The sequence below is a fragment of the Thunnus thynnus genome, chromosome 22, assembly GCF_963924715.1.
Source record: "Thunnus thynnus chromosome 22, fThuThy2.1, whole genome shotgun sequence".
Lineage (NCBI taxonomy): Eukaryota > Metazoa > Chordata > Actinopteri > Scombriformes > Scombridae > Thunnus > Thunnus thynnus.
The window spans coordinates 5307332-5327216 of NC_089538.1; the positions used below are offsets into that span (position 1 = coordinate 5307332).

Below are 19885 nucleotides of genomic sequence, written 5' to 3' on the forward strand. Positions count from 1 at the left end.
GAGCTTCTGGTTGAAGATGACAAGTACATACAGAGAGACCGATATAGCTGGATGAATTGGGACAATACGAATTTGGCTTGAATTTCACCCACCATACTGACTAAAATGATCCATCATTCTACAAATGCTTTTTCTACACAGGTTACCTGAAAGAAAAACATACCATAAAAACTGATTGCTGCTAATGCTACATATGTTACAGTGTCAATGTGACACTGTCCTGATTTACAATTTCTAACAACCAGTTCCCATCTCTATATGCTAATCGTTACATGTCATTTGTAATAGTCAGAGCCAGGAACTATGATTCCTATGCCCTGAACAAAACAGCCCGCTCTGCTGACCTCATTTGTGGATCCACATTCACTTAAATGTGACGTTGCCCTGCAGAAATGGGGTCTAGCTCATAAAAATCTAAGGTTTACAGGGTTACTCTGAAATTGAGCATAACACAACTCAATGCAGTCATGATCTACCCCTCTGCTGAGTCTACATGTGAGCAGAATGTGTAATAGACACTGGATCAGTTATTATGCCAAATCATTAGTGCGGTCAAATGACAGCATGTCAGCTCCGTCACAGATAGGTTTATTCTGGTGCTGTTTTCCCGGAGTTGACAAAGGTTTATCTTTGAAGAAGGCTAATAACATTAGTTTACAGATCTGGATGTAGTCTGAACCCAAATAACCCAAATAATAAAAAAGACAGGAAATCAGTCATGCTATTACCTAATCAGTGTTCTCTTTATCATAGAGGGAAAAATAACATGGAGTGAAAAAAAAAAAAAATCAACCTTTTTTTCTGTGCTTGCATAAACACAGCCATTATCTGGGTAAATAATTATTCACAGTGTGTGTGAATGTTGATTACAGCTTCCCTCTGTTGTCTGTAATAGGAGGGAGACATTCACTCATCAAATATGGATGAAATGAATGTTGATGCTTTCCATCATGGCACTTAATCATGGCCTTCAGTAAACAGTAAGGGCAGGCGAGATGTGATATGGTGACTGTAACTGCTTGGGAGGCAGGTAAACACTGACTAGTTTGCTAGCGTGGTGTGACAGCATGGTGAGAAGCAATGGTTGTGTTTAAGTTGGTTGATTCAAAGCCTGTCTTTCAAACAGCAAGCTATTGTTAATGACAAACTTTGCCATATTAAATGCAAATAGAAGTGTAAAAACTCATTTTAAGGAGGGAAAATATATATATACTCTGCTCTTTACTCATGCGTAGTCCTGCTACAGTCTGCCACAGTAATAAAAAAGCTGACCTCCAATGACAGTGGGGGCATTTGTCCGCATGCTATCATCCTATGTACACAGCACTGAGTGCAATGACACTCACAGGCCTACATTCCCCTTACTTAGCAATATGTTTACCACCCTTCCATAGATTTCCTCTCAATCTAAATGATGAGCCGGAGCCAACGGCAAACAGGCACACACCCAATTACTGCATAAATTTAGCATGCAGAACTCATCGCCCCACAGAGCACAGACATATACAAACCACAGACAGAGACGGAAAAAAACCCTGTATCACCAGAGCGACTAACCCCTTGATCCGCACTTGATCTTCACTTGTCTTCAAAAGGCAGGATCTGTGTCAGGCTAAGGTCAGAAAGTAAAGGCAAGAGGTCTATGGGGAGAGGGGATGAGTTTGAGCCCTGAACCACAAGATAAGATCAAGTTCAGGCAGAGGACAAATTGGCAAGTAGAGGGGAATACAGGAAATGAGGGGTGCTTTTGATCACAAGTAAAATATTCCTGTATCTGAGCTGATGGATCAGGTCTGAGGGCTAGCTAGTATAGTATGCAAAGCTGCTTAAAATCTAGGGGTAACCGAGCTCCTGCATTGCCACATCACCCCTCTGTATCCTTCTGTCTAAAAAATTAAAAGCCAAAGTGTAAGATTGTACAAATCTGTTAAGAGTGGAATAGTTCGAGTGGAAACATAAATGTGTGGCTTGTTCCTGAGTAACCACAAAGTTTCACTTTTGTTCTGTGTTTTGAAAAAGCACACCAGCAGTAACACATACACAAAAAGCAGTCTGGAATAGCTAATTACTATGCAGGAATAACTAATGCTTGCTGAATGCAGTGGGGTTTATTTTAAAAAGCCATTACGTAAGGTAATGAATATGCGGAGACCCTGGGGGCCAGTGGCTCAGCAAGCTTAGTGTTTACTCTGCTTTAAAAGGGTGCTGCTTGCATTTGGGCTCATTATAAGCTGCTCTGTTTTCAGGGTAAAAGTGGGTGATAGTAATTCAAGGATTTGTGATGTACAGACTGAATTAGGGCAGTGATTCACAAAGGATGCTTATCAGACTGCTGTAAAGCACTTTACACTCATTTCTGATTGAAATGACTGACCTGCAGTTTACCTGGGGAGAAAAAGCTACCAGCAGGAATGGACCACAGGGCTGCCTTTTTGTATTGCATTTGATAAGCTTGAAGGCCAGTTTTCTCGGAGTGGGCATGTGACAGTGTGAGAATAACTTGCATTTGCCTCTTTGTGATAACTTTGTGAATATGTGTGAACATCATGGTTCAAAATATTTTGCATCTTTTCTGCACGCCTTGTTCTGCAATCAGAACTTCATGACAGTAAGTGGTGGTGGTGGGACTAATACTACAGAGGCAGAAAGGGCAGGTTCGCTGTGAAAAGGTGAAAAAAAGAGAGGTGGGCTGGAGCTAGAGAGTATAGGACCGGAGCTGGGACTTAGCATGGCTGCCACGTCCACTACTCTGACAACTCATTTGCCCTAACATTTCAGCAAAAAGGTCAGACAACCCTCTGCCCAAGTTTATGAATAGTGTATAGGGGCTCTGGCTGACGGAGGGGAGAAACAGCGAACGAGGCAGGTAGAAGGTCTCTTCATTGACTTAGCTTAGAGAGAAGAGGGAGGCTGCTCTTGTCAGTGTCCAGATGGGAGCTGCTCTGTATCCTCTAAATCAGGAGTGGAGTTCTGACCTTATCTTATTCAACTGGGCCACTCGCTTAAGGCGTTGAATTGTTCATCTTGCACTCCCTAGTGCCTGCAGATTTAACTGTAGGATCTTTGACAGTGGTAAAGAATTAAACAGCAAAACACATACATGCACAAAAAAGAGAATTCCTCGATTGTAATAAATTCTCCCTGCATGCAGAAGCAATACCCTTAGGCAGTTTATGTTTATGCCTTTGGTCCTCTAGGATGTAAATAAATGTGCTTTCACACACTGCTCTATTTTCATATTTTAAAGGAACTAAGGCCAGAGCACATTCAGAGACGGCCTTTCACTTGAAGTTGTGTCACTGACAGAACAATATGTGCACTTTTTCCAATTGAAGACATTTTAGCTGGACTCAATTTTAAGAGCAAACAGTACAATCCACCTATACTGGTCCTGAGGGTCAGAGATATGAACACACACAAATAAAGAATAGTGCTAGCTAAAACTTTTACAGATGAGGTCAAACAATATTGACTTTGATGAAAAACTACAAAATAAGATTCCTACTCTCTCTGCTGTTGTTAGATTATCCAACACAGACTCAAAGCCTCACTGACACTGAACTGAGAAATGATAAATTAAGGAGTGGAATGTTTATAAAATGTTTAGTATCACAGTTTAAATCATAATTCCTTTCTGAAGGAGGACACACTCAAGCACAAACAGGAGTAGGCTACATTTACAGTACAGTGCAGATTGAGCGCATTAAGCTAAAAGATTAATGTTGCCTGTTTGTCCTCCCACATGTTGCCTCTTTACTGTATCCTGGGCTACTCACAGGGTGTCATGGTTCCAAATTTACTTTCTCACCAACCATTCAGACCACAGACCACATGAAAACACCCAATTCCCAGGATGGTTTCTGTCCAGATGGGCCAAGCTAGCGACACTTGTTCAATTAAAGGCATCAGGGGAGACCCAACCACTTTATTATCTGCAAGCTGGCCCACATTGATCAGTCTGTCTGCAACCACTCACAGCCTGTGTGACAGCTTAATCTGGGCCCTGCAACATGCACAAGCACCTTTTGCTCTCACACTCACACTCACACACACACACACACACACACACACACACACACCCCCTCATGGCCATGTACACACAGACATATTCACATGCTCAATCTACTGCAGTGATGTGGATGTACTCTGGACTCTGCACAGGGGTAAGTATGTTTATTTGTGTGTTTCCAGTCTGCAAAAGAAGACAGAGCAAAGGAGAGGAAGAAGAGGTTCTGGGGGATTGGATCAGTTTCCATTTATTGGCTTCTGTCAAGCCATAAAAACAAACGGTTGTCTTTCTATCAGTTTCCTGGTGAAACCTGCAGAAATCAAATTGCTAGGATAGATTTCAAGGCCCAATATAGAGTACAAGCTTAGTGACCACCTGTGGCACCAGGATTGCTACATTGCTTGCTTTCAACATGTTCATTTTCCAGGACTGATGACTCCAACAACCCTGAAAATAAAATTGACTGACCTGTTGATACAAGGACTGACAGTCTCAATTCAAAATAGAAATGTGAATGAGGATTTGATCACCAAAATATCCACAGCAATATGGAGCAAATTCAGCTGGTTGATGAACCTAGTGGTTAGGGACATTATCCATCAAACTGAGAGCTCGGGTTTGATAACTTGTTAGATCATATCCTACCTGCAAAAGAGATGTACACTCATATGTTAGAGAAATTTGAACACTACAATAGTTGATGTGTAAAAATCATAGCTACTTTGAAGTTAATTCACTCACTGTTATGTTGTCCTTGCAGACTTCCTCACACACACACAGACATGGCTAAAAAGCCACATGGTGTATAATGCCACTGGCTTAGTTGACAAAATGAAACCCTGGCCAAGCTGAACAGTCATTAACAGTGAATCCTAGTGAAGTATCTAGGCCATGTCACCTTCTACTGAAACAGCCTGCTGGTCTGACGCCTGAGCTCTTGAGATTTCCCTCAGCCAATCTTATTCCTCACTCCATACCCTGTCTCTTGTTTCCCATCCCTAACGATTTATTTCTTCCTCTCTTTGCATTCCTCTCCTTTGCTCATTGTCTCTCATCTCCCTCTACCCCCCCACCATCCTCTTCCTCCCCCCAAAATGATTACATGCTGAGAAAGCAAGCACACCAGGCCTAACCCAGCCCATTCAGGGAGCACTGAGGGTCTGTGGCATTATAGCTCCTCCTCTCTGGTCCCCATAGAATTGGAGAGGCGACAGATAAATAAATAAGAGCTGTAGCGAGTGAGGCTTTGTGGCAGCTGCTGAACAAATTTATGGTGTTTCTGATAACTCATCATAGCGGTTAGGCCATACTGACAGTGGAGAGAAAAAAAGAGGCGAGTCTTGTCTGCAGGGATGTTGTAAAAGGGACAGTTCAGCTAATTATTTTTCTCAGAGATGTCTGTTTTGTTTATCGTAAACTAGCGTGCAACTGCACAAACAAGGCCACAAAAAGCAGAGCTTGATATGAGAATCCTGACTTGGCTTAAGCACAAAATATACTCAGGGTTAACTCAATAAATCAATCTCAATCATGCTAGCTCAGTCTGATTTGAACTATTAAAAGACACAGTTCACACCAGTTCAAAATGGAGAAGACGTAGTAAGTAAGTGAGAGGGCTGTGATGTTCACAGTAGCAGAGCAAAAATTACTAATTAAACACTGATGAATAAAAACATTTTTTGGAGACCGGCTGTGATGAATGAAGAAATGCCCTGCTGTATAGTTTGCTAAAGTGTTTGCTAAAAAGACTTTGTAATTTTGTCATGTTGAGTTTGAATCAGCTGTGTAGACAAAATGATCTGTTTTTTTTTACCGAGCTGTCTAGAACAGCAGAGATCCCCCATAATATTCATTACCAAAACACTTACCCCTGTGTGTGCTGCAATATAAATGTAATGTTAATCAAATTTGATGTCTCAAACAGGAATGTTATGAAAAATGTCTTTGTTTTGTCAATTTTCATTTTCCATAAACTAAGAAAAGCCAACTTCCTACAGGACAAGAAAGCACTCATTCAGTATTCAGTTCTCAATTAGGCAACTGTTTTAGTAACATAATGGCCTAAAAATACTCCAAATAGCAGCTTTCAGACTGGTGTATATCCCCCATTTAGAAAATGTGTCTCTTCTATCCTTTGTTTATCTGGCATTTAAAACAAGAAAATGGCATAAATACTATTCTCAGCATCCACAGACATGGTCCAATTAACTATGTTTTTGTTTAATTACAATTGTGGTACCAATTAAGTACCAATTGTTGTACAGTCAGACTGACACAGATTTGACCTCTACATTATAAGATGGCAATCCTGAGCCTTGCCCACTTCACCTTGTAATGTACAAAACAACAAAACATTAAATATTACAATGTGGGTGTAATTTACTTGAAATTAGGGAATGGGATACATGTTGAAATGATACATGTGTAACTTGTGTAATTTTCTGACTATATTATTATTCTACTTACCTGCCCAGGGACTACGGGTGGAAAACAGCAATTTGCTAAAAATTAGAATTCAAAATTCAAAAGGATGTGATGTCTGAATCTGCTTTCATGGACAGAGGAAGTAATATAAGGCCTGGTCCTAATCTAGCAAAGTCTGACTAAATCTGTGACTTTGCAGATTTGGACTTGGTGCTGTAGCTGTGGTGAAAAGTTAGACTAAATTGTTGGCTAGAATCTAAGAACAATAAATCCTGGACTTATGTCAAGTTATCAACAAGAACTAATCATCAACATACAAGAAATGAATCAGAGGAGTCTTTTCAGTCTATCACCAAGGCACACACCATATACTTTGTTAGTAGAGACAGAATTAATGTGGAAAACATACATCTGGATTCTTAATTCAAACATTTTGTTAGCTGAGCCTAAAGATATTTGGAGATCTTGGAGATGTGACAATGCTTTCACTACTTATTGTAATTTTTATACAGTTTCAAATGCTTTTATTCTTCTTGTTAATCAAGTGCTTTTTGCCCATGCATTACTACAATTAACAAAAGCTAACAAATCTTTATGGAGATGGTCTGCAAAAATTCCAAGTTTAGGTCTGACAGGTTTGGTATCTTAAGGTTTTGTTTGTTTTTTTTGGCTTAAATGTCCAGTTGTCTTTCCCGAGCACTTTTTTACATTTTACAAGCCTACATTTTAAGCGCACACTAATACTTGTGACTATATTTTTTTTTGTCTACTTACTTTTCAAACTATAAGGACCTTTGAAATACAACAACCAGCTCTGTATCACTCATTGATTACAAAGCCTGCATCATCAAGGACAGTAAAAACTCATTGTGTGCTTTTTGTGGTTAACTGCTGTGATGATACTCAGGATGTGTATGGATTAGAACATGTTTAGACATCACAGATGAGGTTTTGGATAAGTACATGTAAAAAGGCTTGATCTTGGGTGAAAGGTATTGTTTAACTGACCTCACGTCGTGGCAGAGTTTTCTAGATTTGCAGTAAACACTGCGCTTTACTACAGAAATGCCTTGGTTTGCTCTGATTTTCCACTAAGCAGAAAATGGAAAATGCAAGAAAAAAGGAGGATCAAGCAAGAAAAGAGAAAAACACATTCTCCAATCTACCCTACTTGAATTCCAAAAGAATATCATTTCACATTCAAACGGAGGGAGGTATTCAGTGGCAAAACAAGCTCAGTCAAGTGTTACTATTTTCCCATTATGTAACTGAGGGAGACATGAGCAGAGAATAGCTCTATTCCCCACTTCCCTTCTTTTATTGGTCACTCTCATTCATCTCACCAGCCTATTGATCTCAATATTACCAGACCATTTCTCTTTGCACTGCCTCTGTGCCACCAACAGCCCTTCATACATAATTGTAGGCCTTCTAAATGAAAATTGGACAACAAATAAAGGCCAGGCCCTAAACAAGACAGTTAAAAAAAACATTCACCCGGTGAATCAATCAGAGTGAAGAACTTGTCTGCTCTGGACTGAGAAAATGACTCAGGCAGGGAGGCTGAATTTGTATGACGGTGTGGTATTAGACTTCAGAGGAGTGTGTCTTTAGACAAGCTTAACCTCTTAAACTCCATAAGGATTCCGGCATCCTCGGCTGACATAACTGTCTTTCAGAGGCTGTAGCAGGCTAGAGTGAAGATTAAAGCCGGAGTGAAGATTCTGGTGTCTTATGAAACTAGACGACCTAAGGCATCCATTGTTACCATGTCATGCTAGCTTGTTGGGAGCTACCATGACATAACGCTCCAAAGTTAGGCTAAATTTTGGTGAGGGAAAAACTGGCATGGCCATTTTCAAAGGGGTTTCTGTACCTCTAACCTTAAGATATCTGAATAAAAATGACTTCTATGGGTACCCATGAGTCTCACTTTACAGACATGTCCACTTTATGCTAATCCCATGCAGTTTTAGATGAAAACCATGCAGTTTTTTGTATGCAGTATAAATATGCTATTTTCACCTATTCTAAAAATGGTGTATTTGAATATTTCTACATACTGGGGTCCCTAAACAGTCTTGGAATTGCATAAATTGGGTATGACTGGAAAGCTGAGACTCTTGTGGATTCAAGGAGCCTAATTGTATTCATGTATGATGATCTTAGTCCCCGTAGCAGCCATTTCATTGTAGTGAGACCATTTTTTGAAACTTGACCTCACTGTATAAAATGACTTATTGTGACCTCTAGGATAATCACAGCCTCATGAAACTTTACAACTACAAACTAGAGACCAGGGCATTCAGAGGATTTCATGGGTATATTGACAATAAGGGGGTTTCTGAGCAATTTCCAGAACAGAAGTGTTCGCCATCCAATCGCCAAAAAATGCAGTTCTTAGAGAAATCGCCAAATGTCAAAAGTTTTTGATACCAAATCACAGCATGAATTTTTCTATGGTGTTCCTCAAAGGAACTTTGGTGTCTTACAGTGGTATTTTGGAGGGACTTTTGAACATTTTTTATCAATTCCCAACTGGTCAAAAATGGTTACATTTTGCACCAAATCTCTATAACAAATGATAAACCCAAAAATTGCTGCAACAAATTATGAGACATAACTGAGCATGGGAATGGCCATCATATACTTTCATCATAATGTTTTAAGCTCTTATATACTCTAAACTTTCAAAAGTTAAATAGGTGCCTAACCAAAACTCAATGTTTATTACAGACTTATGACTAGAAAAACTTGACACACAGTGCTGAACTGCATCTTAAATTAATCTTCAGGTTCCCAGCTTTCAGGTGATATATACCACTTCTATGTGGCACATACTGCTGACCTGCTATCTCCCCCTAAAGATCCCCTGCCCCTCCCTAAAAATGGACCTATGGTAGGGAGGGGGGGGTTGGAAGAGGTTAAGTGATGAAGTGGGAAAACACACACCAGCATATATGCATGCATCACACAGATGCAGACACAAGCAAGCGGACTGCAGAGTCTGTCCTAAGAGGAACATATTTACACACAAAAACACACACACACACAAAAAAAAAACAACACACATGCACACACACCGACGAGAAAGATAAATTTGGCAGTAACGACTTTCCTCAACCTTTTGGCTTAGCAGCCGGATGGAAGTGAGAGTGAGTGTGAGTGCTTTTATTTTCTTAGCACTGGCTGTCGGCTGGGGGACGGGCAGGAGATGGACTTTTCACCGGGCCCTGCCCAAACGCAATCTCTCACAGTGTCACTTGGCCAGCATGGACTCTTAGCTTTGCAGTCAGTGGCATTTCATGGCATAATTGAATTCAGAAAAGGCTGCAGGTACACAACAGGAGTGTTCTAACACTGAGGAAATAATGGCAAGTTGTGTGGTGAGAGAGGAAAAAAAAAAAAGAAGAAGCAGTGACTCTTGACTTGAGCAGCGGACAAATCTGGTTATGAAAGTGACAGTGGGTGTTAGGTGGAAAATAGGAATGTGTCAGCTTCTACATGTATCCCAGCATGCCAGTATACACCCACATACACAGCCACACACACACACTGCATAGATTTGTGCTTTGGGATACTTCTCCATTCCTATGAATGACTAATTAAACCTGTTTGATGTCTCACTTTGAATGTATTTAATGAAATCATGTACAGTGCTATTTGGAACACATCAGTTTTTAGGACAATGTACATGATCAATGGCCATGTCTTAAGCATTAAAAGATCTCCATCATTTGTGGCACCACTATTATCAACATGGGTGCAGGAGCAAAGGGAAGTTGCAAATGATCCAGGGTTGTGACTCCTTTACAATCATAGATGCGCATTGTTTTGTTTGTTTGTTTGTTTTCATTATTTTAGCCAAATTGGAAGTAGAGTAGCATCAATCTTGTCAGTTCCAACAGGTCTATGTTATTCAAGGCTACTGTTAATTAATTCATTTATTTTTCTATTTATCTATTTATTTATTTATGTGTACTTTATAGGCCAGGATCTTTGACAGTAGTATGGTATGCAGGATGTATGGACATAGCAGATTCAAAAAGGGAGACAAGTGACAGAGATGCTCAGCTAATAATTACATTATCCCACATTCAACTGTTAATCTGATCTATTCCCAATAGGGCTTAAACTACACACTGATACCACTGCCAGCATAGCTCTGGTAGGTTAATCACCTACTTTGTATATTAGTTACTATTCTCTCTTATGATAGTGTCAAACATTAAGAGCCTCCAAAAGACCAAGGTCAAAGCTGTATTAAGGACTTAAAATGGATGCTAACATTGGAGTGTTGAGGTGTTGCCTTTGAATATATTGCAATATGTGGGCAAATAAATGTCTTCCAATTCAATTACATTTCATAGCTGTGAAAACAAGTAAGGATGTAAATGTCACAGTATTCAGTACACAATGTGGGCACCAGCGAATAAACCTGGGTCCACCTCTTATTCTTTTGCATGCTCTTCTCTGGTCCAGTCTATATGGCCTTCAATAACTCAGTAAAGCTGTATTTCACAGCTTCTTATATAGACATCTCGCCAAAAAGCCTCTTAGCTACAACCTATAAGTTGATCTGCCAGAAGAGGGAAGATGATGATTGAGATGAAAAAGAGAGGACAGAAAAAAAGAATGGAAGAATCTGTAAAAGGAAAGGAAGGCAGAGATGTCCGGAGTACATATACACGGCAAGAAGACAAAACAAAACGAGAGCGATATAAACTCCATATATCTCAAAATCCCAAAGTCCAACGGGAAACGCTTAAAATATTTTTTTTCTCATATTTCAAAAGTAACAAAAGGACATAGGTGAACATCAAATTCTCATTTTAGTACACAGGAGGAAGGAGTACTTTGAAGGAAGCATTGAAATCCCTCCAAAAGCTCATTGTAGTATGTCACTGTAATATAGAAGAAGTGCTGAACCTACAACTTGTGTGGTAGGTAGAGGGAAAATAGTCAACTCAAGGGTGTTGATTTCAACAAAGTTGTGAAAAATGTAATATGTCAAAAATACTGGTGGTGGTCTTTCAAAAGGGTATAAAGTCTGCTGCAACCTTTCAGCTACAAAACCTTACTCCAAATTGAATCAAATAGTTCAAATGAGTCAAAAGAATTTAACTAACCTGGGGAGCAAATTTTGACAAAACTCCAATAGTGAAAAGCATCAGGATTACAAAGTCAACAAAATATATGGAGTATGTACAGAGGTATCAGACAGACGCTTAATTAGCAAATATGTAGCCATTTTGGAGTTTTACAGGACTGTAGTAGTCGGCAAATGCAAAAGAAAACAAAGAAAAACCTCAGCAAAATTTGGCCCACCCAATGCTCTTTCATGCACACACACAAACACTATACAACATCCAGAACTCCAGGCCATGCATTGTCCAATTCATTTCTCTCTCCATCATAGTAAACAGTATTGCCTGAGGCCACGCATGTTGACACTGAAGCATCTGGAGTTGCTCACAAGTGGACGCCTACTTCATCCCTTTAGACTTTGTTATCACAAAGCAGTAAAATGGAAAGAGAGAAAAGAGTGTGAGCTGTGTGGGGTGAAATTAACGTCTTGTGAGAGCAAGCATGGCTGGACTTTGGCTCCTCCAGGACCTGAGGAGGCTTAATCTCACTGCAACATCTGGCAGAGGCCGGGCAGGCAGAGGCAACATCAAGGCATCCTACTGTCCAAAGGCTCTTGAGCAATTTCAGAGCTGAAGAAAGAAGCCATTCAGCTCTGTTCCACCCTTCCTGGCAATTTTTTTCCATCCATTGAGGTTACTGTGTGTGTGTGTGTGCACGTGTTTGTTTGCAGCCTATTCTTTTCAAGTACTTGTGAGTAAAAAGCTAGCCAGCAATCTTCCACAATCGATTACTTTGTTTGAACACTGCAAATCTCTCGCACGTTCAATGAAAAATGCACAGTTAAGCTTTATTGATCGGAGGAATGGACAAATAGCATTGTTATTTTATACCGTTATATAAATAAATACCTTATCGTTCTCATGTACCATTTTTTGGCAAGATCAAAACTGTTTTCATCACCCAGGTGGCCTGTCTTTTAGCCAATGGTTCCAACAGCAGTTGGAATTTGAATAAGGATCACGTATAAGCACCATTTGTTCCAGAAACAAATAAAATCTAGGTTAATGCCACAATGACATTGGTACATTTAATATTTGCTTGACTGTGTATTTTCTTCTTCTGCTGCCTTGACGCACAAGCATTTAGAAAAACAAGTTATTGGTCTATGAGTTTGTTTTATTTCTCCTGAGCAAATAAGAACAAAATCCATAATCTGGTTTGGATGATCCAAAGCAATCTCGTATAACCACAGGGCCCACTCAAATCTATAATCCTGTATCTCCGGCCAACATCAAACTTCCATTTTTTTTTTTACACCGGGGGGGAAAAAAATTGTTATTACCCTCTCCCGGGGATGAGATTAAGTTGGAGGTCTGCGTGGCTCAGAGAGAAAAGATCATTAGCCTTGATCAGATTGATTAAGATCAGTGTGGGCAGTTCAGAACATCCCTCATCCAAACAAAGCACCAAGTCACGAAATCTATCAGCCAGTCTCAGAGGCCAGCCACACTGACCAGGTTTAGATTTGATATGTATTGTCCAACTGTATATGAACTAGTTCTGTATATGAACTAGTTTTTCTCCCAGCCATGGTCATGGTATGTCAAACCATCAGTTGAAAGAAAATTTTGAATGGCTATCCTTCTGCATCTGAATGAACAGCCTGTGTTTTACTGCCTCTATAATATTCAGTTTTTCCTTTTTTGTAAACTTTTCTTTACCAGGATGGTCAGCTGACCACACACAGGCCTGTTTAAGAAACTATGCTTCACATTTACATAATTACAAGCAAAATTAACTTTTTTGTCCACCGGCCAAATGGCTTGGGAATGTTGAAATTTTACCAGCCACTCAATAAATTACCATTGTTTTTTTGGCTGGTGAGGGAAGCAAATCTACCAGACACTTGCATATTTTACCAGCATTTGGCTGGTGTCTGGTGCTTATTTTGTGTTTAGCACAGTTACATAGATTCAAACCAACAATTCAACAATACCACTACAGGCTTCCTTTCTCAAGCACTCTTAACACAATCTGGTCCAGTAAGGTAGTCAATGCCTTGCTCAAGAACACTTAGTTGGCAGTTTGTATTCTCTTCATAGATCAGGTCATTATCCTATTTGTCTAACCTCTAGGCTACCACTACCTTCAGTGTTAGTGTCATCTCTTTACCAGCCACTACGGCAACACCACTGCACCAGGCAATGGGGTAAACCTGTGCTTATATAATGAAACTGCACAAGCAGCTCCCCAGGGAGAGGACATGCTTGGCTATCAGTACACAGATGGCAGTACACGGTTTGCTCACCAGTGAAAGCAGGTCAGTGTTGCAGGCAGATCATCAATCGAGGCCCTTCGATGGAAGAGCAAGGGCCAACAGCCACCTTCCAGGGGCACCGGCCTCCCTGGGGCTTTCAACATTTCTCCACATCATCACTCAACCAACCTTTGAACACATGGTCACCAACACTAATTAGCCCAAATAGGGTCACAGGGAAACCCCAAAAATAGAGGAGAAAAGAGTGCAGAAGCACTCTAAGGGTTTGGTATCACAGACAATGAGCCATTAATTAAATTTCCTATTGAGCTGTCTTGTTGATACACAACACATTGGAAACACAACTCCTTGTTTTAAATTAAATTACATTTCTTCAGAGAACACGAATTAATTTAGGCATTAGCATTTACATTTAAGTACTTTTCTCTATTAGTTTTTCTATGAAACAATGTATTCTTTACCTGGAGAATGTTCTGAGTCAAAATAAACCCCATTTTTTAAATTCTTTAAAAACCCAAGGGGTCTTTCATATTAGAGTTATGGTGTAACTGCAGAAAACACCTAGACCTCTGCACAAGGAAAGATGTTGCTCTTGCAAATTGCTGGGAGCCCACATTATTAATAGGGAACGAACCTACCATGCCTGCCCTTGCCCAGCACAAAGAAACGTTTACACTCAGTAAGAAAACTGCAGGTACTGAGATAAAAGGTTAGGCCTGAGTGACATTGGCTTGACATTCCCAAACACAAACAGTCCAAAATATTTGGTACTTAGGTACACTACTTTTTACTGTAACTCTGCACTGTGCATCTGTTGTACAGTCTGGTTTAACTTCTGTGGTCAGAGAGTTAACAGGGGACCCCAGGGTCCCTCTGGGAGGAGCCTTATCTCCCTTGTGTCTGTCAGAGTAAAATCACTACTCTTCATCACAGCATAAGGCAACCCTCTTCTGCTCACTCTCCAACTCTCTTTCACAAAGCTTTCTCACCCCTCACCTCATTCAACATCAGTCTGGAGGGGCTACGCTGTCCAACTATTGCTGTTCTCTTAACTTCCCCTGACATTTTCCCATCAAGGGCTTCCACAGTACAGACATGGGACCAGGCTACAAGGGCACTCACGCACAACACACACACACATATAGTCATTACAGGAAGCTTGCATTTCTCATGTAGGAAAAACTGAGAAAATGTCAGCTTCTAAGCAGTCTACAAGTGTCCACATATTACATACCAAGCCCAGACCAGAATTCAGAACTTCACTGGGTTAGCTGATAACAATGAAATTAAACTATGACATATGCCTCTATATTTACAAAATGCCACAAGATAAACAACTCATTATTGGTACAAGGATTGAGAAATAACTGCAGCATTTAAGTTTTCAGCTTTAAAGACAAACTTAGAGCAAGAAGGTGTTTGTCATAGTGATTTCCCTTGCTGGTTCAGACTGTGATAGGCAATACATCACCTCAAACTCAGCAAGCAGGAAATGCAAATCCAAAACATGCAAACATACGCACACACCCACGCCTAGACTCCAGTTCACCACACAACGCACAAGTTCAAAAAAGCCTGTTTTTGTCAATTTGAGTGTCTGATTTGACTGACAAACAGATAGTCAAGTAGTGGGTGAACCTCCTCTTGAACAGCGCAGAGCTGAGCCAGGCAACAGCCTGCAGACAGACAAGCTAATGCTGATCTATCCATAAAGTCTGCCACACCCAGCACTGGCTTAGTGCCTGGCCTAAGGGCTAATGAGGCCCCTCAGGGGCCCCAAGTGGCAGCCGTCATTCACCTTTGTTGTAGATAGGACAGGGAAAAAAGCAGGAAGACAGCATCTCAAATTCAGCATGTCATATCTTGTTAACTTTAACAAAACCTTGTCAGTGGTAAATTGACTCACAAATGCCAAGCTGCCTTGACATTTTTCTATTTTTAAGTGCATAAATATATTCTTGTGTGAATTATACAGCTATATTCTTGTCTATAAAAGAGAAACCACAAAACAAAATAAAATTTAAAAACACAAGATAAAACAAACAAGGGATATAACAGGGATAATTTGGGTTGTACATCTGTCACTTTTGTCTTATTCGGAAACTGTAATTTAGCCCCCCTTGAAGTCACTTAAAACCGCAGTCCAAACTGACAATGCCCCTCCCCAGAGGGAGGGCACAGAGCATTAACAAGCAGCCAGCATCAGCATCCATGACAGCATAAAGGGAAGCCATCAGAGGGCCTGAGAAGCAAAGCATCAGTCTTACCTTCAACAGCATACTCTTCAGCTTCAGGGAAGTCCAAAGGGAGTGTATGAAAAAGAGAGAAAAAAGACAGAAAGAGCACACTTATTAGATGTTACTTTTTTCAAATAAATGTATTCCTATGTTTTCTCCAAACTAATTTTTTATGAGATAAAATCTAAATAAAGACGACCAATGAGGACTGAAATCTTGACAGCAGAACAAAAGTCTGCTCCCCTGAAAATGTAATCTGACATTGTTTATCTGTTGACTTTCTTAAAAGCCTGCCAATGGCCCAATTATCCCACAAATACACATATTACCGTTTTAAAGAAATCTCTAATAGGAGTGTATGGGACCCTCAACCAGCATACTGGAACCACATTACCTCCCATAGGGAACAGGAGGCTTCAGTTAAAGAGGATTCCCAACTGAGATACAGTGACTCTCACTTCTCTCTGGCTTAATGACACAGTGAGGGGGAGTCAAAGAGATCAGGCTCCAGCAGGACTCTTTACTTAAAAAAGCTACCCTACGGCAGCAGAGGCCAATCTGTAATGCTAAAAAACGAAACTGCAGACGACTGCCAAGATAAGGCGCTACCCAAGAATGTAAAACAGCCTCTAGCTTGGCATGGCATTCCTGTGGAGAACTTGGCATTTTGATCTGCTGTTGTGGCTGCTGGGCCTGGGTCTTCAGCAGATGCTGCTGTATTAAGTTGTAGCTTGGTCAATAATATATCACTGTGACTCTATACTGTACTGGTTCAGTCTTTTTTTGGTACAGTATTTCACTCACAGCATAAACAACTGCAGAAGAATCATACAGTATCATCATAAGCCTTTTGAGCCACATACAATTTATACATGAACTACAAGGTCAACCAAAGAGAAAAATATGCAACACTTTAGAGCTGCAAGGAACAAATCAATTTTTTATATACAATTCATATGTGTTGTTTCCAACACATAAGACTTATATGCAATTGTACATAGGTACAGTTGCTTTTAACATTAACATTTGATGATAGCAGCAGCCATTTAAAGATCTGAAACGCACAAATAGGGTCCCAACGTAGCTGAAAGGCCAACCAGATTTCCCATAACACACCAGCAGTTCCTGAAAAGGGATTCTCTTGAATGCAAGCTCTTGAATTCACCCGTACATTAACTGAATCTTATGTCTGCTTATGAATTTTGTACTACTACTGACCACTATGAAAGCATCAAAGGGTCTTAAGCTTAAACAATGAGATTATAGTTAACTAAAACCACAGGGTTAATAAAATAATGACTCCAGGAGATAAAACATTCTCTTTTTGTACCACAGTTGTCCCCCTCCACATGGAGCTGGGAGGTCAGCCAGACAAAAACAGAAACCCTCAAGGACATCAAGCAAAACATTGGGACTTCTTCAGTTGAAGAATGGTGTCACCATGCATCCCTGCTGCCTGAATTGAGTCCAGCTGGTCACAGTGAATGTCATAAGTACTGCCATTTAACATAAAACCATCCACATAAATCTATAAAGATTAAAACTCTCTTAAAGTGTAGAAAGCTTGGGGTGCATTTAACCAGCTGAAAGGATACCAGCACACTGATTGAAAGACGTTAATGAATGAAAGAGCATGTGTCAAGCTGAAGCATGGGGACTCTGCTAGTCTGATGTAGAGGTTGTTTATATAATCACTGGCCATGACTGCCTATCCTCTCGTCTCATCTCGGATCATAGTCCATCATCATTTCTTTCATTGTGCTCTCTCATATCTTCCTCTTTCATTCAGCAAGGAGCAAAGGATGTTTGAGGTTGTTTGTATCATCACCGGCCATGACTCTGACTTTCCCCTCCACTCATCTCTCAACATAGTCCCTCATGCTTTCTTTGTTTAACTCAGCTTCATACAGTCCATCCTTCAGTGATAGAGGGAAATCGTTTCTGTTCAATGTTTTGTTTTGTTTATTTTTTTCCTAAAACACTAGAATAACTCGCTTGGATAGTCTGGATGTTGGTTTACTTAAATTCATGAGGAAAAGCACCCTCTTCAGAACCTCCCATCTTCTTGCATTATGTTCTACTTAAAAGCAAAGAAACTTTTTTTAAAAGAGAAAACCAAGAAAAAACGATAATAGTTTCAATTTCAAGGCATAGTTTTGAGTTTCTAGATAACAGCCAGATAAAAACAACTTGGAGCACTGCTTGAAATGCAAAACATACTTATTTAAATAAATCACGTTCAAGTTCTTTTTTCATCAACTTTTTTGTCACAGTCTACATATTCCACCTGGGAAGACATTCCTTACCTCTTAAGAACATTAAGAATCACCCCTCAAGAGGCCATACCACAGGAAAAGGTGAGCAAAAGTAACTGACTATTAATTGACAGGTATTCCTTCCGAGCAGGCATTGTTTCACACTGGGAATAGTTTTGAAGTCTAGCCTTAAGGAAGAAATACGATTTCAGTCAGATACTTGGTTGAATAGACCCCATCCCTCTAAGCTTGTCCCTTTTATCCCATTGATAAGTTCCAGTAGTCTTTACCACCTATTACCATTATCCTGGAGCTGTTTTCCATTAGGGTGTATCCCACATAGCCTCAGGCTGTAAGCTCCACTGGGATCCTCGTCTATTCAATGTACCTTGTTATTCATATGGGAATGTGGAAAACATTTTTCTGATGAAAACGCTCAAAAGCTTTCATATATATATATATTATATATATATATACAAAAAACACACACACACCGGCCACTTTATTAGGTACAAATGTGCAATCTAATGCAATCCAATGCTGTTGTATTGCAATCCAATACAACAGCTCTGCCATAAATTCTACCTTTACAAAGCTTGTACACTTTTCACTTTTTGTTGACATTGTCAGACAGGCGATAATTCTACTTTATGTTTATTATTGAGGTTGTAGTGGGTGTCCTTATCGTGTATGTTAATGGAGGAGCCAAAATATTAGGAACACCATTCAATATAATGCACTCCAGTACACCATCGCCACCTACTACACCCTCAATAATAAAAAAGAATACTAGTTCTTTATTCTAACCTTTTCCAGTCCAGATCTAAAAGACGTGGCTGAAATATAGACACAAGCTCACATAAAAAATGACAGCCAGTCAAATGTGACATTTCTTCCTACATCCCTAAGCAAGAAAATGTCGAAATTAATAAAGATGACAGTCACAGGGTATGAAAGAGCATAAATCAGAAGTGGGCTGCAATAAAAATAAATAAATAAATAAATACCAAAGTAAAATTCAGACGGAAGCAGTAGAGAAGCTGGATTTCTTCACCAATGAATCCCTGAGGGCTTTGGAGGCAAATGAGAGACTTTTCAGACCTAATCCTCACCAAGCTAACTAAAGGATTTACAGAGGGAAGAAAAGCATGCCTGCATTGAAAAACAACCTCCTCTCTATCACTATCCTCCCATTTCTTTGCACATGAAGAAAGCTGCACAATTAACTGTTTGTTGGATACAAAAAGAGCATGAATGGGTGTCAAGTAATATTGCAAGGTACAACACTAGTTGTAAATATGCCGGTTGAACATGTTAAAATACTATGATTAGTATATAATTACTATTCAGGAACTTTATCTCAAGAAAAAACACATGATATGAAATATGGTTGGTTGCACAAATAGCTGTTAGGTGACCAATGAAAAACTTCTTTTTTGTCCTTTTCCTCAAAGTCATTCCGTCAATAAATATGTAGTCAGTTAATAAGAGATGAGGCCTTAGAAGTCAAGCAGTGAGCTTCCTGAGAACAATCTATTGTGATTGTTGACTTCTTTTAAAAAATAATCATCTATAATTTTCATAATAATCTTCT

At 39.8% G+C, this 19885-nt stretch overlaps 1 protein-coding gene across 6 annotated transcripts in view; it reads right to left on the reverse strand.

Annotated features, from left to right (window-relative positions):
* The window catches only part of nrxn2b (neurexin 2b), a 715289-nt gene that overhangs the window by 555281 nt on the left and 140123 nt on the right, over positions 1-19885 (reverse strand). For all 6 annotated transcript variants that reach the window (XM_067579159.1, XM_067579157.1, XM_067579160.1 and 3 more), the window contains one exon: positions 16067-16087. In XM_067579159.1, coding sequence (XP_067435260.1) covers positions 16067-16087 — 21 coding nt within the window. The remainder of the gene's footprint in view (positions 1-16066; positions 16088-19885) is intronic.